Source organism: Peromyscus californicus, unplaced genomic scaffold (genome assembly GCF_007827085.1).
Source record: "Peromyscus californicus insignis strain IS unplaced genomic scaffold, ASM782708v3 Scaffold_9__1_contigs__length_137607984, whole genome shotgun sequence".
Lineage (NCBI taxonomy): Eukaryota > Metazoa > Chordata > Mammalia > Rodentia > Cricetidae > Peromyscus > Peromyscus californicus.
The window spans coordinates 122,384,690-122,412,579 of NW_026294617.1; the positions used below are offsets into that span (position 1 = coordinate 122,384,690).

General features: G+C 42.0%; 1 protein-coding gene across 1 annotated transcript; it reads right to left on the reverse strand.

Annotated features, from left to right (window-relative positions):
• Positions 1 to 42: 42 nt before the first annotated feature.
• Positions 43 to 27,888, reverse strand: Clca2 (chloride channel accessory 2). The gene is made up of 14 exons (XM_052731191.1): positions 27,267 to 27,888; positions 26,306 to 26,443; positions 24,277 to 24,427; positions 22,085 to 22,193; positions 20,617 to 20,776; positions 18,043 to 18,270; positions 16,518 to 16,748; positions 14,746 to 14,923; positions 13,516 to 13,622; positions 9,963 to 10,187; positions 7,081 to 7,351; positions 4,780 to 4,950; positions 2,075 to 2,305; positions 43 to 1,233 (listed from the first exon to the last, which is right to left on the reverse strand). The coding sequence occupies exons 1-14, from the start codon at positions 27,450 to 27,452 to the stop codon at positions 791 to 793; spliced, it is 2,829 nt and encodes a 942-aa protein (XP_052587151.1). The 5' UTR covers positions 27,453 to 27,888; the 3' UTR covers positions 43 to 790.
• Positions 27,889 to 27,890: the final 2 nt, after the last annotated feature.

The following is a 27,890-nucleotide window of genomic DNA, read 5'->3' on the forward strand; positions in this document are numbered from 1 at the left end:
TAACATTTTTTATTCTTTACTTAAAGCCTCATGAGAGCTGTAACCATTTTTATTCAAGTATTTCCAAGGCAATAACTTCAAAGCTGCTTCAATGGGACTAAAATCTTACAAAAAATAAACTCTGGCGACCTCTGTCACAGATCAGTACCAAGGGGTAAGGACAATGGCCATACTCTAAGGTCTCTGCTCACAGTAAGAAGGGGCCTGTCTAAGCATTGGTGGTGGAAAGAGAGCCATAGCAAACTTAACCAAAGGAGAAGACATGAAGAGCCTGCAGCGGAGACCCCAGCTCTATAGCAGCTTGGTTGTCAGTTATAAACACGCATCCTGCTCTGCACTGATAAGCAGAGATGAGAAATTAATCAAAGTAACACAGTTGCTTCATACAGTCAATTACACTGCCCAATTCAGACCCAACCTCCTTTTCTGTGCCTGGGATATTTTTTTTCCCTCAACTTCAATAAAACATGCTTTTCTTGACTCAGATTTGATTTTGCCCTTACCTTGCCTTTCAAGACATTACCTTGAACAATATTTTTTTTAAATTATTTTTCCATAACTATAAAATTACTGTTTTCTAACCATTCCCCCCAAATGAGTATTATAAAAGCTGGCTTTTTGATGGGGGAAGTGGTGTCTATCTGCTATGTAAAAACCTGAATCGTGATTATATAAATGCCCAAATGCATTTCAACATAGTGTTGATGCTAATTTGATTTTGTTGGCATTTTTTATGAATGTAAAGGCCATGGGCATCATATCTAGGAAGGAAGGTACTATGCACATTTGTTCATAGCAATTTTGTTCCATTCTCTTTCTTTAATGCTCTCTTTTTCCTGTTTAAAGTGCAGTGTGCTACAACGATAGTAAGGCAGACCATTGCTATCAAACCTACTGCCACTAAAACTCCTTTCAGTATTAAATCATCTCTGCTAAGTGCAGGAGCAGAATTTTGGGAAACAGACAGCAACACCAGGGCGATGTTAGACACAGCTGACTTCAGGGAGTTTTGATCCACTGCTCTCATGGCCACATACACTACGTGGTTTTCTTGCATTTCTCCATCAGGTTCATGTTCAAGTTCACTGGTGACAAGCTTTGGTGAGAATGTAAATATCTCCCTTGTGCCAGCTTGCTGAGGATTTAGTTCTGAGGTGTTCACTAAAATGGCATTGTTAAAGTCATCTCGAATACGCTGTAGACTTTTACTCATTCTTATTTCATAGCTTGTAGCTGAAATTGAAAATACATATGGGAAAGTTTAGTCACTGAGTAAGTTTTGTTAGTTTACTGAAAATGAGTAATGACAATGGCTACAAAAGTCAAACTATAAAGGAATACACAGCTGAAAAAGCACTAAATACCAAGTCACAATGCAAGGATTGACGCTAAAGCCTGAGCCAGGAGACCTTGGTATTTTTTAAAAGCAAGATGCAGCATAATCAAGATGTCATCCTCCCTACAAGTTATTATGTAAATTTTAGGTTGCTTTCTTTGAGCTGTCTCTAGGTCTTGCTTTAACTAGTGAAACATTTTGTAAAGTTTATACGGAAAACTGTTGTGGGATATTTGATCACACTGTGTGAAAATGTGTTGCTGTTTTATTCTGCTTGGTTTAATAAAGAGCTGAATGGCCAATAGCTAGGCAAGAGAGGATAGGTGGGATTTCTGGGAGAGAGAGGAACTTGGGAGATGAATTAGGTGTGCAGATTTCACTATCAAGATACATAAAAAGTCGGATGTACATTATGGAGAAGAAAAAACAGCCACATGGCAGAACATAAATTAATATAAATGGGTTAATTTAAGTTATAAGAGTTGTAAACAAGCCTAAGCTGAGGCCAAGCTTTTGTAATTAATAAGTCTCCATGTGGGGGCTGGTGGTCCAAAGAAAGTCTGACCAGAAAGCTTGCTATAGAAAACAGTAAAAATGACCACACACACACACACACACACACACACACACACACACACGCACACGCACACGCACACGCACACGCACACGCACACGCACACTGAAAATAAAATACTGTTTGTAGAAAGGTAGTTGTATAACAATTGTCAGCAAACCTACCCTGGCCCTGATCGAAGTCTTCCCCAGGTGCTCTCCAAGAGAGGATCACATCCTCTTCCACTTTTACAGCTTCCAGGTCAGTAATTTTGCATGGTGGAAACATGTCAGGATGGGGGCCAGCTGGAACTCCCAGCACTGAGAAGGAGCCCCCAGAACTTACTCTACTGAAGCCCCACTGCTCCTCCACACCTCTGTGGCCAGTTTTTTTTGGAGCATTCATTTGAATATTATCTGAAGCACAAAGAAAAAGCCAAATATCAAATTACAAACCTTCTGAACAGCCTTGACAGATTGCTGAGACATCATTAGAACAACTGAGTTTACTTAGTCAATAATGCGCTCATTCATCCATTTATTCCCTCCATACATATTCTTTAGGGGCAGATTGCTGCACTATGAATCAGACTGAACAGTCTCTCTCATGAGATTTACAGCCATGGCAGTCATATCAGTAAATAGATATTTATAAACTGTGACTAATACAGAATAATAAAAAGGCAGGGTGCTCTGCAAGACCACATCATTTATGGTGGTATTGAAGTAACATTCAAGTTTCCCAAAGGCTGAGTTGCTCAGGTAAGAAGTGAAGGGAGAAACATCCTAGGCAAAGAGAACAGCTTGCATGAAAACTTACATGCAGGAAAGGTGCAGGTTAGAGAGACTGAGCTAAGGAAGAGGGTGGCTGCAGCTACAGCTTAGAAGTAATGCATTTGCCTAGCATGCAAGGTGCCCTGGGGTTCAATCCCCAGCACTACAGACAGAGAGCGGAAGACCCTGAGATGAGACAGAAGAACAGTAATAACCGACCTCAGGGGTCAGTGTAGCAGGCTTAGGGTTTAATCCCAGTGCTGTGGGAAAGCAGGGATGGCATGATCCATCATTTTGCCTTCTCACAGGTCCCTAGAAAATGGATCAAACTTCAGTAAGCAAGAGGCCACTTAGAAAGAGCCATCCGATAGTCACCATGAGAGAAGACAGTGGCAGCTTTCAATCATGACTTCAGGGGGAGGCAAGAAAGGGTAGTTTAGTGTGTAATTTGCAGACAGCACAAGTTGATGATAGATTTGAATGTGGAATGGTGAAAGAAAAGACTCATAAGGAGGAAAGAGAACCAGTTTTGACAAGTTTTCTTCTGAGCTCAATACACTTGCTTTAGCATGTACACATACAATAATAAACAAATAAATACTTTAAAAGTAATTCTTAAAATAATTTCTAATTGGTGTAATTTGATAGGAGAAGATGGCCAAGGAGTCAGAGACCAAAAGTTAGGTTTATGATTCCTCTAAAAGAGAACTAATTAGATATGGGTTTTAATATTTAAAAACATTTAAGCTAGAATCAATAACCTTAAGATTATGAATTTGGAGGTTTTGGCATATAACTGTTATCAAAACCATATGGATTAATGAAGCTATCTAGCAATGATTTTTAATAATAGTAAGTGGTATTCACTGTGTGTCTACTATGGAAAGGTATTTTTAAATATATTGCTGTATTAAATACTTAATTCCCCTAGCAAGGTAATGAAGAGGGTGAATTATTTTGCCATACACTTATTGCTAATGAAATGGAGAGACACAGAGTTAAGCTGCTCTCCGTCACACAGCAGTAAATGGAGGAGCTGGGCCTCAGGCACAGGCAGTGCCATTCCAGAAGGGAGGAGGGAAGGACCTGGGAGGTGGGCTAGCTCAGCCAGGGAGCATATGCCCAGGGTGCACAAGTGTTTGAGGGCCATTCCCAGCACTGCAAAACAAAAATAAAAACAAAAACAAACAAAACAAGTCAAAGCCACTCAAGATGAGAGGGGGGAGTGTGAGGGAGAGAGCTTGTCTCAAAATCCTCCATTTTTAGAAATAAAAATGATTAGAAATGGCCCCAGAGATTGCTTTTAGAGACATCATAGCACAGCAGGTTTCTCTTTTATTTTGGACGATGCTTCCTAACAGGAACTAAAATAATATTTTTCTAGAAAGACAGTGTATACCTCCTATTTATTTTGGCACTTTTATCTGAAGGGTAGCAGAACCTCTGATCAGCTGTCTGTAATAGCCAAGCTCATGCTTATTCAGAAATTCATTTCCTGCATTGATCTCTGGGGCTGTTCGCATCATGCTTTCAACTTTTTGCTCTTGTCTACATTTCTATAAAGGAAATATGAGACCAAATAAATTGCAGGGAGTCTCTTTGTCTGTTAGTTATTGCAACCAAACAATCACAAGACAGTATTCAGAATAAATTACTAAAGTAATGAGAGGATCAATCTATAGGAAATACCTATTTTCTGTATTCTCTACCACAAATCATTGCGAATTGCAAGAAGCACGAGAGAGAGAGAGAGAGAGAGAGAGAGAGAGAGAGAGAGAGAGAGAGAGAGAGAGAGAGAGAGAGAGTTAGTTACTGGGGACTGAATCTTGGTTCATGCCAGGCAAGTGCTCTACCACTTAGCTGTAGCCACAGACCTAAGCATGGTTTGGAAATTCCATGTCTCTCTCAGTTTTTTCCCTTCTTCCCTCCCTCAGTCCTGCCTCTGCCTCCTTGTCTCTCCTTCTCTTCTTTCTCTCTCTCCCCCTTCTTCCTTTATCCTCTCCCCTCTCATCTCCATCTTCCTATTACACACACACACACACACACACACACACGCACACACACACACACACACATGAAATAATATTACACACATTCACAGTGTACATGGTTCTTACCGTTTGCTATATAACCTGGCACATACATAGCATGGCTTCCTGGAACAGAGTGGTCTAGGGTGCTTATGCTGGGAGAGTGATGGACATGCACTGTCAAGCTATATCTACCACTTATGGCAAAGGAGAAAAAAAACCTGGAGTAAATTCCATCCCCTTTAATAACGTCAGCACCTGTGCATATAGACAAACATTCTGTGTTAACATGTCATCAGAGTTGATTGCTAATATTTAATGAGTTATTAAATACATATTCTTCTTTCTGTAGAGAGCAAAGAGCTCTGTGCTCACTGATAAGCACTAGGGGAAGCTAGAATGTCAAACACATAAGATTGTTCCTTCCAGGAATGAAAGACTTGTTATCCACCCAGAAGGCTGGGAGCAGGTGTGCTTTCTAGCCTGGTAACCTTTGTGCTATCTGTGTGGCTAGACCCTCACCCAGACTCTTATCATAAGTTTGTTTTTCTCAGTCTATAGAAACTTTCCTTATGGGATTGTCGCATGTACTTCATGAAGAGTTTCAATGTAGTCAGTCATGTCTGATCTTTATTTAGCTTATTTTGTTCCTCAAAGAGATTTATGTGTGCCTTGTTGTGCACACAGGTTTGAGTTCATTGTCACCAGAAAAGTTTTCGTCAAATTGTGCTGTGCTTACATGTGCCTAAAACGACACTTTGTGTCAGACTGTTGAATCTGAACTGAATTGCTTTCTTGCCTCCTGCAGATGGTGTCACTGTAGGCTGTGACGGTCTCACATCCCCATCTCTGCAAAATTACTTCCATCTTGGCGTATGGTACTGTATCTACGTTTGATACTATCATGCAGTTTAAAATAAGATAGCATCTTAATTTCTTCCTGTGATTACTTTCTCTCTGAAAAGCTGTTTTCTAAAGCTGAATAACCTATAAACATATCACTCTGAATGCATCCAACCTCATTACACCTATTTCAGAGATAACATTTAAAAATCATCTTGAAAGCTTTCATTCTTATGATCCAAAATAATAACAGAATATATTGTACTAAAATATATTTACAATTAAAAAACTAATAATAATTTCTACAGAAACAAAGCATTCTTAAGATTATTTATGGTCATATGGCCGTACTTATTCACCCCTTTGAAATAAAATCTGTCTCCAAAAGATAAATTCAAATGCACAAACATAAATTTTCTTGTAAGTTCAAGAGAAGCATTTGTTTAATAGTCTTGAATGAAATGCTAAACAGCTTTGGTGGTTGATAAAAAAGCATGTAGCTAGTTGAGTTCCTCAATAGAGGACACACCGCCCTGCCGTCTCGAGTGTATGAGTTCCCTGAGCTGCAGCCAGCGGGCTTTGGTTCCCGCCATTGTGCCTTGCTGTGAGGACGTTCTGAGAGCCTGTCCTCCCTTGCATTGTGATTCCCAGAGGGCAGCACAATCCAGAGTGGAGTCCACAGCTCTAGGCAGAAAGATCTGGATCCCAGGACAGCAGTGCACTCAAGGCAGCCTGTCACACTGGGTAAGCAGCCTGCCGTATCCCAAGGTCTTATCAGTTCTCACATCACACCTCAGGCTCCAAATGTTGACATTGTGTTACTATTAAAGTGCTCCAAAACCAGCTCCCCCACTAGAGGGACAAGCCCTGCCACGTGAGAAAACTGAGGGGTCTGTTTATATAAAATAAGTGGTAACCACCTTACTCATGAAGATTTAGATTTTTTTTTTTTTTGTCGATGGAAGGAAAAAAATCTTGGCATTTAGATGGTCTACCTTTGTTGAGAAATTGCAAAGGGAGATTTGTCCACCCTACAGGCATGGTGGTCACCTCTTCTCATCACTGTCAGAAGGAAAGGGGACAGAACTTTCTCTAGGGAGTCAGAGAACTTGGGTTTAAGTTAAGGATCTGTACCAGGACAGCTTTGAAGCTGACTGCCTCTGAACCTCAGTTTTATATCTATAAAATGGGTGGGTAACCCCATCCTCTCTCATGCACATCCCTCCCAAAGATGTGTGTTCAGTGGAAGCAGAGGACCGTTCCCAATAGAGGAGGGCCAATCTTTGATCAAGAGTCCCGTGAGCCGGGCGGTGGTGGCGCACGCCTTTAATCCCAGCACTCGGGAGGCAGAGCCAGGCGGATCTCTGTGAGTTCGAGGCCAGCCTGGACTACCAAGTGAGTTCCTGGAAAGGCGCAAAGCTACAAACAAGCTCTCAAGAATCGGGTAGGATTGACTAGGAAAGCAGTTGAGTGGAGGGATTTCCCAGGGGTTAGGAACACCTACGGAACCTCGCCACAGTGCAACACCGTGATACTCCTCCTTACCTGCTCCATTATCCAAAAGTTGCAGCACAGTGGGATCTCCAGCCTCTGGCTCGACTGTAGCCACCACGGTGGCATTAAGAATAGGATACAGACCCTTCCTCACGTTCGCATAAATTATCACCGGCTGAAGAAAATAGGTGCTGTCTCTTTCCACAAAGGCTTCCACAGTGGCTGGGGGTACGGCCAGGCTGGAGGCTCGGGAGGCCACTGTCACTTTCAGGGCTTGAGGAGAATGGTGTGTGTTGTTCAGTATATAAGTCCAGTGCCCAGGCTGCAAAACAAGATGTTTTTGTTAATCGTGAAGAAGAAAAAAATCAACACTTTATTGATGCTGAATTTTTTTTCAATCCAAGAAAAGATGTTCGGACAGGTCCTGTTAGTTAAGTGGTATCTAGCCAGTCACTGTAACTGTCAGGCAGCTCCAGAGGGTAAATACATCCTGAATCGATTTGAGGACACGTTTTGCCTCCCAGTTTTAGGACATCATGGCAATCACCTCAGCATCAAAGGACTCTGCACTGATCAATCTGGACTTCTTTATTCAAAGTTAAATACTTTAGTTCTTTTTTAGAACTGGTAAAATTAAATAAATTAAGTGGACCATTGTGGATCCCCATCGACACCCTGGGCTAATATAGAAGCATATTCTTCTTTTGTTCCATACCTCTCACGCCCCAGAAATTTCAAAGAACAGAAAGTACCCATACCACTAGAACATAACCTACTGTCCTGAACAGTTCAGAGTGGCACAGTGCCTATGCCCAGGGATTTTTTAAGATTCTGCTCCCTGTCATCCTCTCGTTTATACAAGCCACCTGGAAGAAACAATATTTGAAAGAACAAACAAGACTGAGATTTCTATGTAGCAGAGTGTTTCCTTTTGACTGAGCTACACACTTCTCTTTTGTTAGGACTCCTCTGCTGCCAATGTTTAACCTCTGGAAATAACAGAAGAGAATCAGCAGAAACGCAATGGATCAAGGCGAGACTTGAGAAGACGGGTTTGGTTGCCACCACACTCTGGCCAGCCTTCCTCCACGGGACTCACACACTTTGCCATCTCCCAGGGAGGCCTGAGTCAAGCACCCAGGTCACCCCACTCACTGGCTGCCTTTGAACTGATGGCATCACTAGCAGACATGTGGCAGGAACCTCCAGATCAAAAAGTTCTCTTTGGTGCTTTCAATCCAGATGAAGGGGTCAGGCAAGAGAGCAAGAAAGATGAGAGATGGCATCCACGGCCCTTATGTGAGAAGAGCACAATCAATTTGCAGAAAAGTTCAGTAGGAACAGAGAAGGACATATTTTGGAGAAGGGTAGGAGCTGGGCCAGAAGCCAGACATAAACTGCTCAGCGGCAACCATAATTGTTGGCATTTCATCATAAAAGTTCCACAGAGTTCTGAGCAGGAGGCAGACCTCAGAAGGGTCCACTGATGGGTAGATTGGAGGTCGCCAGCTCAGAATCCAGTGAAGTGGCCACTGCCAATCTGGGCCAGGTGGAACATCTGGATCATCCCAGCACTTGGCAATTTGGGAAGCTGAAGTGGGAGAAATGCTTGAGTCTGAGGGTTTGAGACCAACCTGGGCAACATGGCAAGACCCCGACTTGAAACAACAAAGTAATGGGAATGGACAGATGAGGGTAGTGCTCGATGAGGCAGTCAGGTCTGAGGGATTTTTGTGCTGGCTCCCAGCCTCCTGTGGAGGTCCAGTGGTCCAGCCCCTGCTCTGTGTGCTGATCCGAACAGCCCTTGTTGCTTATCAACTGGGCCTCTTCACTTCCCTCTTCTCCCATCACTCACACCCTCAGCCTATGTGCTACTCTCAGGTTCTTCCATCTTGAATTACTAACGGCTCCGCTTTGTCTTTGAGCCTTCCCATGTTCTATTTCCTGAGCCCAGAATGCCGTACCCACTTCAGGACTCTTGTCTCTTGTATTTCCTTGATGATGTCCTCATTGCTGGGGAGCTTTCTTCTTCTCATCCTCATGTATGTTGTAGTGGTACCTGGTGCTTAGTCCTAATCAGGACGTTTTATTCTAAGTGCAAGACCCAGAACATAGTAGGTACTAAAAAATTTACACATTTTGCCGGGCAGTGGTGGCGCACGCCTTTAATCCCAGCACTCGGGAGGCAGAGCCAGGCGGATCTCTGTGAGTTCGAGGCCAGCCTGGGCTACCAAGTGAGTTCCAGGAAAGGCGCAAAGCTACACAGAGAAACCCTGTCTCAAAAAACCAAAAAAAAAAAAAATTTACACATTTTATTAGTCATATTATGAAGTCTGTATAGATCTGCTCCCAAACATAGAGGAAATTATATTTATATGGATCTCTCTTTTTTCTTTTCTTTCCTTCTTTCTTCCTTTCTTTCTTTCTCCCTTCCTTCCTTTCTTTTTCTCTTTCTCTCTTTCTTTCTTCCTTCCTTCCTTCCTTCCTTCCTTCCTTCCTTTCTTTCTTTCTTCTCTTTCTCTCCATTTCTCTCTCTCTTTCTCTCTTCCTTCCTTTCTTTCTTTGTTTGTTTTTTGAGACAGAGTTTCCTGGAACTCATTCTGCTACCTCTGCCTCCCGAGTGCTGGGGTTAAAGGCATGTGCCACCACCGCCTAGCCTGGATATCTCTTATAAAGATACAGGTTTCAAAAAACTACTAATGCTGTAGAGAAACATTGATCTCCATTGTGAACATAACAGTTTTATCTAGTACTTAACACTGTGGACATGCTTTGATTGCTCCTCTTAATTTTTTAACATCCACAAAAATATTTTTATAATGTTTTGACATGTCAGCACATTTCCTTTACACAACACATTTAAGCATGTGACGCACTTGCAAGCTCTACACTCACCTGAGCACCATCAATTGTGAACAGGCTCCCACACTGACCTTTGCAGTTCCTGGAAACTGAATGATTGCTGTCCGAAAGGCCAGATTGATGACAAAGTCACTGGTGTTGTATTTTCTTCCACTAGGATCCAATAACACAATCTCAGGAGGACCACTGGTCTGCCACATGACTACAAAAATTGTGTCATTGCCCACAGCGCTATCCACCGTCACAGAGTTTAAAAGTTGGTGCTGGGATTGCACAGTTTCGCACACGCTTTCAAGCTGTTAAAGAGAAAGTTTCTAGTGAACACATCACATTTCCTTTTTTTGCCTTGTGTTTATAATGAAAAAATGAATAGGCAATACGTTTAATTCAGATGTGTACTGTACATATACATATCAAAGCAAAATATTGTACATTGCATAACTAGTTATTATGGTGATATTTTATTTGTATTAAAATGTTATTTGTATGTTGGTAAATGGAATTGCCCGGGGGTCGGAGCTGTTGGCAAGCCGTGGGAGAGCGGGGCAGTGGTGGCGTACACTTGTAGTTCCAGCACTTGGTGGGCAGAGCTGGGTGGGTCTCTGTGTGTTCAGGGATGCAGCCATTGTTGGATACACATGCCTTTGATCTTGATGCCAATCATGGAAAACCTGGAGGCCTGTACAGACAGGCTGTGGGGAGGCGGTCATGTGGTTGGATTTGCGACCAATGAGAGGGCAGGACAGGAACTCTGTGTAAAGACTTTGACACGGGGGTGGCTCTGGTTCGGAGAGGTAGGACCACCGCAGGAGGAAGGGTAAGGTTTTAGCTCTTAGCTCTGACCTCTTGGCTTTCTTCTTTGCATTGGTTCTGTGTTTCTTATTTAATAAGAAGGTTGGATACATCTACAAGTTATAAAATACCTTCTTGCAGTTAGTGCAAGTACAATGCATTATTATCTTTGTTTGTGTGTGACTAGGTCTCGAGTAGCTCAGGCTAAACTTCAATTGCTGATCCTTCTAAATACAGGGATTATAGCTTCATGCCCCCATGCCTGGCTTCACTGTTCATCTGTTTGACTGTTTTCTTGTGATGCTGGGGATTAAACAAGAGCCTGCACCTGCCAGGCAGCTGTTCTGTCCTTGTGCTGCACACCCAGTCCGCTCCATTACCCTTCAGAAGTGATGTAGCTGTTCTCCCGTATCTCCCTCGAAAAAAGTACTAACTTTACACTGCCAGTTATGATGGTGAGTGCTTAGAAGACTTTGTTTGTTGATATGTTTAAATGGTTTTAATTCGTATAACTATATCTTTATGTTTTTACAAGTTCTAGTATGAAATTAGAAAAAACAGTTTTAAAAATTGTATGGTGGTTGCATTTTTGTTTTGTGAGGAGGCTTAATGATATTCTCCTTCACGGTTCCACTCACATTCCTGTCAACAGTATGACGCTCTCACCAGCATGTCGTCTTCCATCTTTTTGGCATTAGCCATTTTTCCTGGAACAAGTGATATCTCGATGTGGTTTTAAATCTTTATTTCTCTGATGATTAGTTATTTTAAACATCTTTTCATACACCTATGGGCTGTTTGTAAGTTTCTTTTTGAAAAATGTCTGCTTGATCTGTTGACTATTTGTATGTCTCCTTTTAAAAACTGTCTCCTTGGGTTTATTGCCCAGTTCTTGTTGGGGTTTTTTGGTTATTGTTTTGTTTGTTTGTTTTTCTTTTTTTTGAGACATGGACTCACTATGTAGCTCTCTGACTGTCCTGGAACTTGCTCTGTAGACCAGGCTGGCCTGGAACTCACAGAGACCCTCCTGCCTCTGCCTCTGGAGTTCTGGGATTAAAGGAGTGCACCACCACATCCAGCTTATTGCCCGCTTTTAAAAGCTGGGACATTTTTGTTTTTTGCTATAGAGTCCTTGGAGTTCCATCTATTTTGGATATTGGCCACTCATTAGAAGCACAGTTTTTAAATGCTGCCTCCTTCTATGAGCTCTGTCTGTGTTGGGCTGATTGTTTCCTTTGCTAAGCTTCTTTTTAGTTTGATGTAATTGCCATTAGTTGATTTTAGCCTTTATTTCTCATTCTTTGAGGATTTTATCCCCTGTCCCCATCTCCCCCACAAAAATACCCTTGTTTGTCCTCAAGTGCTGCACTATTTCTACTATATGTTATCTTCTATGTCAAGTTTACAAGGAAGAACTTTATCTATGTTGACTTGGGTTTTGAAATTGCTGTGTGATACGGGTCTGCTTCCATTCTTCTGCCTGGGAACATCCAATCTTTTTTAGCAATGTTTATTGAAAAGTTCGTTCTTCTTCACTGTATATTTATGGCCCTTTTTGTCAAATTCAGTTGGCTAGCTGAGCACAGTGGTGCACGATTGTTATCCTAGCTTTTGGGAAGCTGATGGAGGAAGACTGCTGAGAGTTTAAGGCCAGCCTGGGCTAGTGGGCTACCCTTAAGAACAGTTTTGTTAGGTAGACTACTATTGGTGGGTAGAGTTTTTCTTTAGCACTTAGACTATCTCTGGAGGCCTATAGAGATTTTGTCCAGATGTCTACTGTCTGCCAAGCTGGGAAACCTTCTGTGATGTGTATTTCCCTTTTATGAATCTTCACTTTATCTTTGACCTTTGATCACTTGATTACAGTGTCTCTTGGGGCATGTATTTGACTTCTAGTGATGGCACTATTACTATCTTTACTGTGCATATGTCAGCTGCGTGTTCAATATTTCCTGACAATAATTCACTAAGTTCACTGTTTACATCAAGCATAACTTGGCAGGTTTACTCACCATCTGTAAGGAAATTGCAGGTGAAATTCTGTTTGAAACATTATTCAGTTATGTCTAAACTCTTTAAAGTATTTAAACTGAAAAAAATTAATGGTAGCTTGATTAGAGGACGTTTTTGTGCCCCAAATCTAATAAATTGTGCTAATTAAGAGGCAATCTAAAACTGAGGTTGGTGGCTTATGCCTGTGATTCCTATAGTTAGAAGATAGAACTAGGCAGACCAGGAGTTCAAGGCTGGCCTGGGCTACATACAGTCTAAACCATGTGAACCCTGTATCAAGAGAAAATACACACACACACACACACACACACACACACACACACACACACACACACACACACGTACGGCAGGGTAAAGATATAGAAATTTCTAAAACTTTATGAAATAATTAATATTCCTCATAAAAATGAGAAACTGTAAAGATGTGGAAGCAGCCAGAGTGAAACAAAGTGTGGCTGAGGGGAAATTAATGGAACTGAAAAAATGAAAGCAAAGCTTCTTATTTCTGTTTTGGAACTTGCCCCACCCCACCTATCCAACCCTACCCAGCCACACCCTGCTCTACTCTACCCTACCTCTAGCTGCATTTTCAGGCATTAAGAAGTTGTTTTACAGACCTGGAAAGCTGAAATGGTCATTATAGAAAGGAACTATGGAAATGAGCCACACAGACAGGAGGTGAAATGACTCCAGGCTCTGGGGACAACAAGAAGCTCATTAGAACCTTCTGCACACAGAGAGTTACAGATTCAAAGAATAATGTGGATGGTACAGTCCATCTGGTCTGCCCCTCTACACATATTAGACTGAGGTTCTGACCTGTAAGCTTTGCTGGAAAACGTCCCCCGTTCCAGAAGAGACCCTACTGAAAGCTTCAGTCATTCTGTTGGGATTGGATTCATCTGGAATGAAGAACTTTAAACCTCCTGAAACACATGATTTGAATGCCAACTATTAAAATAGATAGATCACGGTGGTGGCGCACGCCTTTAATCCCAGCACTCGGGAGGCAGAGGCAGGCGGATCTCTGTGAGTTCGAGGCCAGCCTGGACTACCAAGTGAGTTCCAGGAAAGGCGCAAAGCTACACAAAGAAACCCTGTCTCGAAAAACCAAAAAAAAAAAAAAAAAAAAAGATAGATAGATCAAATAAAGATTATATCTCCTCTGACACACTGTGTCCACATTAGTGTGATGGTCTGGAGTTGGTAGGAGGGTCCTTGGCTCATTGTGAATGACATCTCACATCACTATGAGGCAAGTGGCCTTAGGGAGGTGATTTTCAGTGTCAGTTCATGGCTGTTTCCTCAGGCTTTAGTGTTCTGCCCACTGTAGAAGAACTCAGGAGATACTTAGTGGGTAGTCTTAGATCCAAAACAATTCCTAAATGATGGAGCTTACTTGCTAGTCATTGCATTGCTGTGCATTTGTAATTATATTCTGAGAACACCATTTTTAAAAAATTCCAGTAAATCTTAATTTTCAATGGTCAATTTGTTGGATTAACTTTTTTTTTTGAGACAGGGTTTCTCTGTGTAGCTTTGGAGCCTATCCTGGAACTCACTATGTAGACCTGGCTGGCCTCGAACTCACAGAGATCTGCCTGCCTCTGCCTCCCGAGTGCTGGGATTAAAGGCATGCGCCACCACGCCCGGCTTGTTGGATTAATTTTTATGGAATGTAAGATGAAATTATTCTTTGCCTTGTCTAGAAAAAAGCAGACACGTATCTTACAATGCTGTTCGTGTGTCTACTTTAGAAGTTGTTGCAGTTAGTCAATATGATTTTAGCTTCACAAATATACATTCTCAAGCTGCTTTAACAAATCATAAAAATACTATTTTCATTGGATGTACAAAACTCCAAATCTAGAGAAAACATTTTAAAATTGGGAAAATTTTTAGCTAGTTTTATCAATGATTTGTGTGTTTTAAGAGAAATCTTTCTCACCTTTTTCCTAATTAAGACATGTAATCTGGGTTTCATAGCTGAGCTTTGTGCATTCAGCTTTAAGGGTATGCTCTAAAAGACGCCACCTTGGGAGGTTTTACCCGTAAGATGTGATAACTCCTCCAGTTTTCTGACTGCAGAGGAACCCAGGGCAATGGAGTGAATGGTGGATCCGCTGTTCATGGCAGTGGGTAGGCAGTTGTGTATGTGTTCATCTGCCCCACTGGTCACCAATATCATGACAGAGCCATCGGCTCTTCCGTTCCTCTTCTCAATGACCTGAACATAGATAGCCACCCGTTACTTAGAAGGAAATGTGATTTAAATTGTCTGACTTAATAGAGGAAATCATTCTCATGTACAATTGCTACCAGTGTTACCTACACCTCTTCAAGGACCCCTATGTTCTATGACCACCTCCAAGTTGATCCTCACCCCACTCTATCACAGTACAGTTGTACAGACTTTGCCTCATAGAAGATATTGTACACATTATGATATGAGACCCTTGCCTGTAAGATCCAGCCAGTGACCAGTAAGAGGGCTGAGAGCAGTGGTTCTCCACCTTAGCTACACTCCAGATCAATGACATCAGAACCACAAGACCTGAAATGCGGGGCATCATGGGCTTGTTTTTGTTACTTTGCATGCCTGAGATTGAATCTAAAGTCACATTCACTCTACCACTGAGCTCCATCGCCACCTCCTATTTTTCAATCAAGCAATGTCAGTGGGCAGCTTAGGTTGAACAACTCTTGGCCGGGGGTGGCAACAGTTGCTAGCTGATGTCATGCTTTCTATTAGATGCTGATTTAGATCAATTCTGCCAATTCTGAAACATACATCTGGTCTTAATTGTGTGTGTGTGTGCACACACATCTATGTAGCATGAATATTAAATGGTTCTTATTAATAAAAACAAACCAAGGGGCGAGTTATTGGAGTGAATGCTGGAAGATCAGAGAAACAGAACAAGCCACAGCCACCTCACCTTGCCAGTTCCTCAGCTGATCCTGTTTCCTCAGACTGGAAGCCTCCAAATGCATCTCAGCTGAACTGCTGCTCAAAAGTCTCAAAGCTTAACAAGGCTAGTTCCTGGTTGTCATGCCTTATATACCTTTCTGCTTTCTGCCATCACTTCCTGGGATTAAAGGCTCACTTCCTGTGATTAAAGGCATGAGTCACCACGCCTGGCTGTTTCCAGTGTGGCTTTAAACTCACAGAGATCCAGTTGGCTCTCTACCTCCCAAGTGATAGGATTAAAGGTGTGTGTGCCACCATTTTCTGGCCTCTATGTCTGTCTAGTGGCTGTTCTGTTCTCTGACCCCAGATAAGTTTATTATAGTGCACAATATTTTGGGGAACACAATACCACCACATGTCTATGTGAATATTAACTTATTTATCTTCTCAGACCCTCTTGATTCTTATCTTTGAAATCTGGCATGTCTGTAGGCAAAGACCAAAAATGCTCATTTTGCCTTGAAACATATAAGGACAATTGCCATGGCTGGGGCCACTTCAGAGTAAATAGGGATAGTTTGGAAAGACTCTAGATGGTGCTTAAGTCCCTTAGCCAAGCTCATTGTACTTTTTTATCTACTCATTCTTTCAACAAGCAGCTCTTAATTCATTATTACGTTGGTTGCTTTGTTAAGCCGAGGGAGTGCAATGGGAGTAAGAAATGGGTCCTGACTTTAGGAATGATTCATGATTCCTCTCTAACAGCTGAGGATGCTATGACCATGCTATAAGAGAACACCCCTTTTCCAAAAACAAAATCAAACAAACAAACAAAAACAACAAAGCCCCAAGCCTGAGATTCAAAATGAAAAAGAAGGTAGTGAGGGCAACTGAGCTCAGGGTACTCTACCTCGAAGCCCCTTTTAACCCCCGCGCAGGTGTTCGTTCCCTCTTCCGTGGACGCGGTGGTGGGCAGACAGGAAACCAGCAGCCTCCGGTCACCGTCACTGTTAATTTGTTGCAGCTGGGCTCTGATTTCTCCTTTGCTATCAAAAGTGACAATGCCCACAAAAGTACGAGTTTCAACAACCTGCATTAAGTACAATTCAGCTGCTTGTTGCAGTCGAAGGAGTCTGTTTGCCTAGGTCCCCAAAAGAGAAGAAAAAAGGAGAAAGTGACATTCGATTGGTAGACCAACGATGAGGAAGGATTCAGTTAGCCAAAGTGTCTGTTCGTTCTCCACAGACACTGTGCAGTTCTTTGAGTTGTAAAGAGTGGCACAGTGCTAGAACATTTTTTCAGTTAATTGTGTACTCAACACACAATTCAGCTGATTGTGTGCTGGGTGTGCAGGAGAGAGTGCTGAGGAACTATTCACAATTAAGATGACATATTCTCACCATTTTACGCCAACTCAGAATTTAACAATGTATGATGTCAATTGAGAACAGGTTTGTAACTGATTCTTTTTTAACTCAGTCCAAGTGAGCAGAAACATTACAAAGGGATCTGGTAATAGAGAGGTGTGATAGTCTGCAACACGAGTGTCCATCCCTCTGCTATGGTGGCCACTTGAGGCTGGGCACTTTATTTATAGAGTGAGCATAATACTATGTTTATTGGTTATTAGAGCTGCTAAAGGATTGCCTTCGACATGTACATGACATGCACTAATCAAGGATAGGGATAATGCTACCACTAATTCATTAAGGTCACTTTTTTGATGGCTCTGAAGGGAGGTAAGGGAGTGACGAGCTGCTGTGACCTCTGTTTCTTGATATCTCCCTTGTTATCCAGACACACCTCTCACACTTCTCAGGACCCATCACCCATCTAAGGTCTCATAGATACCTCAAACTAGACAACATTTTAATTTAGTGCCCCCCCACCCCAAATATTACTTCTCTGACAAGCTTGGAAGAAGGTTAGTATGGTGGATGAGACATGGTCCTTGAATTCTGCCTCAGCCTTTCGTAATTAGGTGGGCATGGAAAACATGACTTCTTTGCAGCTTTGGCTCCTTTCATCACAGAGCACAGGGACTGAGGAGGAATTCCTAGGTTTTGTTTTCATCATGGTGGTTGTGCTGTCATTCCCAATCACAGCCTCTAAGAGTGACTAGAGTGTGGCTAGGCAACATCTTTAAACTGTATCTAGGTTTTGGAAAAGGGTCTTAGGGGAGAAATGTTACAATTAGCCGCAACATGGGCTTGCTAATGGGGTTAGGGACTCTGTGTGGATTTCACTTATGTCACCACAATTTCTGAGCCTCATTCTGAGTTTGCCCTACACATTTCCCAAGAAAATAAGATACCTTGGACTCTTCAAAACCTTTTGTGCCTTCCCGCTTCATACACTGAAAAAAAAAAACAGAGCTAAAACCTGATAGGGGAAACTAAAGAGTGGTTTTCGGTCCTTAGGAACCAGTGCGTTACCTCTGCCATCTTCCTGGACACGTCCATCACTAAGCAGATGACTTTGTCCCCAGCTTGCATGAGGGAAAACGTGGGAGGAGGAGGAAGCTCAACCCCACGCATGGGGAGGCTGTGATTAAGGTCAGAGGAGCCTGTGATTACGTCCCAGGTACTTCTGAGGCTGCACACTTGGTTCTGTAGGTTTGGGGCTTCATGGTTGTGGGTGCTTGCGTTACAGAATTCAACCACCTGGAAAAGAACAAAAAGCGTCCTCCCCAGACCAGAGACACTTGTGTCCTCCCTAGGCCACAGGGAAAAGGAGGACAGAGCTGAAAGCAAGGTCATGCGCTTCCTTTTTTCAAAAGTGGCAGCGAGTTTGCAAATAACCCTTGGCACCTTTTGCTTGAAATAGTAGCACCCTGTGGTCACAGAAGCAATCTCTTGTAGAAGTTTGTTTGCGCTGAGAAAACAGAGCAGACTGTGTATATATACTTCAGTCTTAAACAGAGCAACTTCTTCTCCTCCCTTGCATGATACTGTGTTGAAGAAACACCCTAAGAGATGTTTGTAATCCTGGCCAGCCCATTCTTTGGAATCCCATTATGTGACACTGTATCTTTTCCACGGATCAGTCAACATATATTGATCTAGTTCAAATATTGATCTCTGTGAGGGTAAGATGAGGGCAAAACAACTTAAATCTACTTTCTGAAACCCTTTTCCCATTTAGAAATCTAAATGTAAATCACTTAATGGTAATCAACCTATGCAAGCATCCCCCCTTTCAAGTTATAGTTGTGGCACTGCAGGGGAATGCCTGTCTATTCTCAGTGGCTCTGGCCCTACAAAGAACAAAGATTAGAGGCATGGGGAGCTTAGAGTCTGAAAGAACTTTATAGGTTCCCTGGTCCCATCTCCGACTCCACAGAGGAGGAAGCTTAGCTGGGTAACACCCGCTCGGTGTTTCAGTGGGGTAGCGTCAGGAGCACACCTGTGCTGCTTCTTTTAGTGCTTTTTGCCCCTACATTTCGTGACTGTAGCAAGGGGATTTTGAAATTTTTGTGACTGGATATATTCGAGTAGGCTTTTGCAAAGGGTTACCAAGATTTTATCTACTCACAAACAACATGGGTCAAATATCTAGAACTGGGTTCAGGCCAGGTATAAAAGTTATAAATTAGAAAACAGAATGGAGCCGGGCGGTGGTGGTGCACGCCTTTAATCCCAGCACTCGGGAGGCAGAGCCAGGCGGATCTCTGTGAGTTCGAGGCCAGCCTGGGCTACCAAGTGAGTTCCAGGAAAGGCACAAAGCTACACAGAGAAACCCTGTCTCGAAAAACCAAAAAAAAAAAAAAAAAAAAAAAAAAAAACAGAATGGATAAAGGCAAGAAATAGAAACATTCAAGTTCATGTTGCAAAGGATTCCTACCATCGATTAAAACCAGACTGAAGAAACAAGTTAGAAAAATGAAGGGAAAAAGGCAGAAAAGATGGGAGTGGGGGAAGGAGAGAGAAAAGGAGGGAGGGAGAGGGAAAGGGGACAGATAGAGGAAGACAGTTCCAATGTGAGCACGGTCAGTCAGCCATGGAACAGGAAGAATACTCCAGGAAGAAATGTGCCCACCACACTCCCAGCCTAGCAGAGAGAAGATCTACAGATAATGACTTTCTGGTCTTTGGAAAGTACAATAGACAAATGAAGCCACACAGGCTGGTCCCATTAAACCTGTGAACTAGCCAACTGCCTCCTAACTCTATGCTTTCTCCTAGTGCAAGGTTCTGGTAACAGTTGGGACAGTTTGTCATGTGTGTGACATCCTTCTTAAAGAAAATGAACTGGCCATAGAGAAATCCTGTAATTGATTACTCTTAAATATCAGAGTTTTTTTTCCTTTGGTTTTTCGAGACAGGGTTTCTCTGTGTAGCTTTGTGCCTTTCCTGGAACTCACTCTGTAGCCCAGGCTGGCCTTGAACTCACAAAGATCCACCTGGCTCTGCCTGCCGAGTGCTGAGATTAAAGGTGTGCACCACCACTGCCTGGCAAATATCAGGTTTAAAATGGAGTTACACATTTATCTTTTTAGAGTTAGTATGAAATACTAGTTGACAAGACTTAGGTGCAAAGCTGAGGATCAGTTCACTTTCCTGGGCTAGCTTGCTTGTCTTTTGAAGTTCTAGATTTTCTCAAAACAAAGGAAAGAGAGCCTTAAGTGAGAGGAATACAGTTATTTGTTCCATCATTCTTGCAAGCCTCATACCTCTTCCTATGAAATGACACAAGAAAGAACGCCACCACATGGGCAGCTCATTTTGTGGCCTCAAAAGTCCTCTTGTTAAACACTCTCCCTGGAAAGTGGATTTTTGCTTTTAAAAACAATCTGTATTTATTATCATTTGGAGGAGACAGATTTTGTTCTTTTTGTTTTTAATATGTAGGATAAAGACTAAATTAACTGTAGAACCCCCGCCTCCGCCGCCCCGACTCTAGTATAGTGACTCTAAATTCTTCTGATATTTACCAACACCAAGCATATCTGTGTGTCTTAGGAAGATACGGCAGCCTATAGGAGTTTGTCGTTCTAAGGACATACTTACCGAAGATAAACTTGGCATGAACATTATTGATCCAGTTGCATTCTGGGTGCTGTTGTAGAGGAATGTGCATCCTTCTCTGACAAGCTTGCTAATGATACAGCCTTCCTGGGGACAAAGGCCCTTTTCACAAACAAAAACTCCAGTAATGTCAGATGAACACCTAAAAAAATGGAATGAGAAACTGGGAATTGGGTATTTTTAGAAATATGCTTTTTTTCTTGATTATCTTTTCTAATAGTTTGTTTCAAGGATTATAGCTCAGTAGATATGTATAAAAAATTTAAATGTTCTTTTATGGAAGTTTATTAACTTAGAAATACAGCCTCTCTGTTTTATTTTAAAGCCCTGAATTTGAATGAGGGAGTTTTTTTATTGCCAAAACCTTTAGCAACCGGAGTTAGACAAAGCAGGACAGAGCTCAGAGGGACCCTGGGAGAGGGAAGACCAAAGAAGGACAGGGGCAGCAACATACTGAGCCAGTGTCCTGTTGGATGTAAGGGGAAAGAGAGTGAACTTGTAATGGACAACTTTGGAAAGATTCCATCTTTATTAAAATATTCTGAACATTGCTATCTGAGTGAGAAATGGTGTCATTTAGAAGTGATACTGATGATGCATGTCTACCAGCTGAAGATGCTCTCTGACCCAGAATTCTTGGAAGACATTTTAGATATATAATTTTCATGCATAAATATGAAATAGCACATGTATGATGCTGTGAGTGACAGTGATATTGACAACCACAAAAGGTTGCTATTAATCTCTATGTCCAAAAAGAGGGGAGTGATTGAATAAGTTATGGCATAACCACACAATGGATCACTAATTATTTTCAAAAGGGAGAGGAAAATATATTCATATTTATTTGAATTTTTTTGATGAGGCAAAATAAATAAGAACTGAATCAATATTGTTATTGGAAATAGAAAGAAGACAGTTGTTCGATGGTGAAGAACGTAACTGTTTATAGTTTACAGAGGAAGCAGAATGAAGATGGTGGCCAGTGAGATGCTGAGGAACACGACTTTTCTTGTTCATATTTGAATCACATAAGTATTTGCCCATTTTAAAATTTAATAAAAAGTAAGGATGAAAAACAAGAAGAATTTATTCCTTACTAATATTTACTTGTCATTAACTTATTTTTATCTCTTATTTTTAAGTAACATAATAGCTAAATCAAGATAAAAATGCTTACTTTCTTATCTATCATTTTATTTTTTAGCCTTTTGTGACAAAGTCTTGCTGTGCAGCCCTGGCTGACCTGGACCCCACAGTGTGGACCAGGCTGACCTTGAATTTGTAGCACACATTCTGCCCCTGTCTCTCTAGTGCTGAGGTTATAGCAGCAAATGTCAGTCAGTGTGCAGCCACTTACTGTAAAAATTATTCTAAAGCCCTTCTAGTTTTTGAAATTTTCAGTGTACTCAATCAGTAGTGAATTTTAAACATGAGAGAAAACACTGACCTTGTGACTTGAATTTCATTCCGCCCATTCATGTAGAATGGCTTGTCGTTGTTATATTCATCAAACACACCCCAGCGGAGATGGGCCCATTCATGGACGAACACCCTTCCTGTAGAAGAGAGAGTTTTGGCTTTCTGAGTGCCTAAAATCTCAGCAATGGGCCTTGCTAATCAACGTAGATGCAGTATCACCTGACTACACTCTTGTTCCAAAGAGTTGAAGTCAGATTTTTGGTCCTTTTCCTCCCTCTTCTCCTACCTCATCCTCTGCCATCATAGAAAAGGCAGCACGAAAATGTTTGCTCCCAGGCCTGTGAGGCATCATCCACCTGGCAGCAGTGGCAAGGAGTCCCACATTCTCCTCCCCCTGAAGCTGTCTAACAGGTTTTCCTTAGCTTCATGCAAGCAGCCCAGTAGATTAAGGACTTAGAGGGAAGAAGAAGTACATCTTTGCAATCAAATAACTTTTCTAAGTTTAGTTGCTCTCCTGTGGGCCGTTCCCCAGTCTACATCAATGACTGAAACCAGGGAAGAAGGAAGAGTCTGAAAAGATCACAGCATCTGCGCTCCAGCCTGGATGCTCCTTTCTCCTTTACCCTTTCTCTTGGAAATTCTCATTCTTAACATCAAATCCTTCACAGTTTTATCTTGTCCTCTCTAATCTTAGATTTCTTTCCAAGGTCAGCTCAGCAGTTAATTGTTCTCCATGGAAGCTTTCCGGGTTCTGTAACTCGGGGACTGCCTGCTGACTGAGCCAGGCTGTGGCACATTGTGCAATGTTTGCATCTTGGGAGGAAACAACCACAGCTGAGAGCAATAAGGGAAAGTATGTGCTGACTCATGAATCTGGAGACACTGATGAAGTCGTATGCAGGGCCAGAGAACATCAACCTCATGGTTAGTTACCAGAGAGGGGAAAAATCTAATTTCTAAGAATTTTGTAAAATATTCTGATAGATTGCTTTACCTCCTGCTTGCTAAGCAGGAATAACAAAATGTACTTAGTTTTAGATTTCATAAAAAAAAATAAAAATCTTTTAAAGGCCCTATTTAAAATTGAACCAAAACTAAAATTGCAGATTGGAGTTAGCACTGGGTTGCCTGACCTGTTCTCACCAGTGTCTCCTTCAGACCTCACACATGGTCCACCAGTCTACAGGCTGGTGACTGTAATCTTTCTCCTAAGTGTCAGACATTGATATCTGACCACAGTTAGACATCTGTAGGACAGTCCACTGCTCCTCACCATCATCTTGCCTAACCCAGACCCATGGCTCCCCCTTTCCACTGCCCCCCCCCATTTCCCAGTGCCTTCCTTGTCCTAACCCAGACCCATGGCTCCCCCTTTCCACTGCGCCCCCCCCATTTCCCAATGCCTTCTTTGTTCTTGACGTCGTCTGTGCACACCTCTGGCCTTCCACTCTGCAGCCAGCCAGCCAGAACTCCTTTCTGGAATTCTCAGCACTTAAGGCCACTCAGATTTCACAAGAAAATATTTTAAATGAAATTGGCAGAGCATCTGGGCATGGGAAATCCTTGTTGCTTGTATTCCAGGCTCTCGTCCTTTCTACCTCACTGCCTCAACTCAAGTCTCCTGAGCACACCGCTGTAGTACCCTGTACCCTTCCACATCCAGCTTCTCCTTCACTGACTCTAGCAAGCCCAATTATGCACACGGACAGATCCACCTTCTGAAAATGATGTGGTGCTGTTGGTCCCATACACACGATGAGCCTTCATTGGGGACTTCATAGTGTGGATATTCCACAACGCTGCCATCACCTGGTTGTTGGGTACATGTTGGCATTTCCCTGCATGCCCAGGCTGTGCCCTGTCAGTGGGTCTAATGCTTCCCTCAAAAGCCTTGAGCTCCTCTGCACCTCAGCACTTTTCACATGCTTCCTGCTACTCTCTCTTCTTTTCACCAATCAAAATGCTGTTAACCCCTCCTTCGTAAGGCATGTCCCGACAACCCGTGGCATGGTTGCCTTCACTGAGTTCTCAGAGCGCTCCTCTATCTAACCAGGTTCTTGGTCTTCCTGGCTCATTCTGACCCTCTCCTTCCATGTGCCTTTGGTCTGCCTCCCCTGAAACGGAAAGTCCTTGACAGGCTGAGGGTTGTATGAGATCTCTTCTGTACCAAACACAAAATATTGTGCTGTCACAGGCTGTGCTTTTATGATCGGAACTTACCTCTTGAGCCATATCCTGCTGCTAACTCATCATTTAGCAGGAAGTTAGGGGTGAAATGGATGTATTTCCCCTCTTTTCCACACCCTCTGTGTTGTAGCGTATATGGATCATCCCCATGTACCCCATTCTGCTCAGTCACTATGACATTTGCCTAAATTAAGACAAATACATTTTAAAGAAATTTAAGCTATAATTTTACTGTATGTAATTATACACAATTTTAAAACAGATTAAAGGCAAAAGGAATGACTCGAGGTTAGAGTGTAGATATTCTGATAGCTAATTATTAGCTAAATTCTTTGGCACTTTCAGAAAGCTCTCCTTTAAAAGTTTAGCCAGTTTCCATGGAACTTCTTTCTCTCCTTTATTACCCTCCCATTTTCCAGAACAAAATATTCTCAGACATCAACACTGTAAAATTGTGATATTATGACACTATAAAAGCCATAAAATCAAGAACATTTACTAGTATTTACACATCATCTAGGACTGCACAGTAAAGAGTTACAGCATTTTCCAGTGAACTCTCCATGGTTAGTCTATCAGTGTGGGCAGCAGGACATTGTTTGTGGAGCCTCTTCTGTACACTGTATCCCCATGTTTCATTTCCACAATCAGATAGAGAAGTATCCTTTACTAATTGTTTGCTTAACTGACATTACGATGTTAAGGAAAATTGTATCCAGGACATTTGATCATATTACATATGCTATACTTATACCTCTCATAGGATCAGGGTACCCAGTTGTATCTCAGTCGTACTGAAGGGCAAGTTCATGAATATAATCTTTATAGAGACTGCATAGCTTGGTGCAAACAGTATGGATTTTGAAGTTAAATAGATATTCAAACTGTCAGTAATGATTAATTATTTGCATGGAACAAAGTCCTTAACTTATGCGAACATAATTATTAATTTTTTATAATAGTAATTAATGAGATTGCATAGGTGTTATATATATATATACACATGCCTCAATTGGTACTTAATGGCAGCTTAATAAACACTAGATTTTCCCCAGTTTTTTCCAGTTCCCTACTTATCTTCATGCCAAGCACTGTCAAATGCTTCTATCTGATGAAAATCAAATGCTTTTGTAAGCCTTTCAGCATCTTCATGCCTTTGGGCTGCATTCTACATTTCTAGGCCATTCAATTTCTGAGACAGTCTTCAAGGGAGAGCTAAGAATTAAAACAATCGGAGGAATTTAAACCAAGTGACACAGACTAAAATAGAAGACACGTTTTCCATGCCCTAGCTCTCCTGATGGCACTGTAGCTATAGACACCAAGCCCCTCCATTGCTGAAGCCCCGAGCTCCTGTCCGTGCTCCGCTGCTAGCTCTTCTCACATACACGCAGGACGCTTATTCACAGTAATTTTCAAAGTGCTTTAGCATTTCATAGGTGCATACCAATGCATATTTACATATCATCTGCAGTTTATTAATGTTCTTCAAGGTTAAGTTATTCTGTTGTTAGAAAAGAAAATGGAGCCACGTTCTCTTTATCACAGCCTTTTGGCTCGCTTCTTTCCATTCTTCTTTGAATCAGCATGTAGGCCTTAGTTAAAGGCAAAACATGCTCATTTTGACCACAGTTGCATCTTTACATGCATGGATGGCTCTCCGCATGGACTTGACGGTTCCCAGCACAATGACAAGTGAGGACCACCAGAGTTGGGTTGTGCTGGTCCCTGCTCGCCTTCAGCAGCATAAACCCAACTTTTTCCTTGACTAAAAACTGAGCCAGGATCTTGTGCATGACATAATAGAGATGACCTGAGAAGCAGATTCATCAATGGCACATGACTGAGTTTGTGACTGAATAATTTACACTTATTATTGTGTTTCCATTTTTTCTTTCTCATAACCATTTATAAAGGCCTATGGGATAAGGTCCACACACTTTCTCAGCAATACTCTTTGCAGTAGGATATCTCTGTCTCACTACCAACGACAAAGTATATTTTGAAAGTTTTTCATCCTTAAATTGAATTAGGCTCTTTTAAGAGAATCCAAAATCCTTACCTTTTCATAGGATTCTTGTTTTACTTTGCTATAATTATGAGCTGTCCAAGTGGTAGGTATTAAAATCTGTATATTTCTGAAAAACACTCTTCTCTTGGTAGCATTGAACAGGTAAAAGGAAGCTTCAGTTATCATCTCCTGTAACCAAACAGAAGGAACACTGCCACGTGTAAATCCTTGTTTCTCTGATGACACATAAACAACAATGAAAAACATTCATTTTGAATAAACCCATGAAGGTTTCCTTGGAAAAGACATCAAATGGCTACCTGAAAGAGATTTTTAGTACACTGATTATGTGTTGGAGCTTGCCCTCATGATTTCCCCAAGTTTCTGAAAGGGTTTTAAGCTTTTACTGAACACATCTTTATGTCACACCTATGGGCATGTTCAGGCCTGCACCTTTTAAGGATATTATTTTCACTTTAAGCAATACCTAACAAAGAAGCTCTTAGGTAATGATCCTCCCATACCATGCTGTAGTAAAAAACTGTCATTTATTTTATAGAACATTGGGAGAAAATAAAGAATATTTCTCTCTGGCAGCCTACATAGACTTTCTCCCTTGAGAATTCTCATTCTTGAAATGAGACACCATAGCACGATCTTGACACGCACTCCCATCCTCCTCTGTCATTCAAACATCCGGCTTTCTTTCACCAAAGCCAGCTTTAATTTCTCTAAGCTATTCTCCAGAGAACAGTCACATATGAAAACTATGACCAAACCCTGAAGCCAACAGATGGAGACTAATAAAAAGATAAAAGAAATCTCTATGAGTGGGGACTACACACAACTGGGTGATCTAGCCAGAGTGCACACATCCTGTTATCAGCTTTGTCTTTAAGAAATACTGGTCTCTGTACTGTTCAAGCCCAAACCTGGTGGAATTAACTTCCTGAAAACGGTAAGAGGTCTGAACTAATGGGCTAATGGTATCAACCGCATAGCTGCCACTCACCTTAATGTTTGTAATCAGGTTCAGATTCTCGGGTACCTGAGGGTTAATCGCAACAAGCAATCCATCGTACCCATTGTCTTGAAGCTTCACTCCTGCTCCCAGGAAAAGAAGTTCTGGACTTAGGGCGAACAGAAGAGTCACAAGTTTCAGCCTGTGGACAGGTCCTGTGTTACCCCTGTGGGTCATGTTGTAGTGAAGCCTCTCGTATAGGCCTGCTGGGTACCTTGAGTCAGGTGGTCAATGTGGAAGCAGATGGCTTCTCCCTGAACTTGAAAGGCCTTACAATACATGCTGAAGGAGTTGCCTTCTTTGAAAACTCCGGGGTGGATCTGTCTGGGGCATGTCTCTACAAGTTCTTCTGTAAGGCAGTAGTACTCACCTGTTCCGTGGCTAAGCTTCTTCCTGAATCATAGTTGGGAAAGAAACCTTCCACCGCTTACTGACTTCATATCTCCTCAGAAGGAAAAGGGAAACGGGGCAAGAAGGAGCTTAAGAGCAATGGCCTGGTTGCATGGCAATCAGAGCACTGAATTCAGTCTGCCACAGTCCACCCAGGGATGTCAGTGATTTTCCTTCCCGAGTCCTTGGTCACTTCCTCCATCAGCATACTTCCCTTCTGCACTC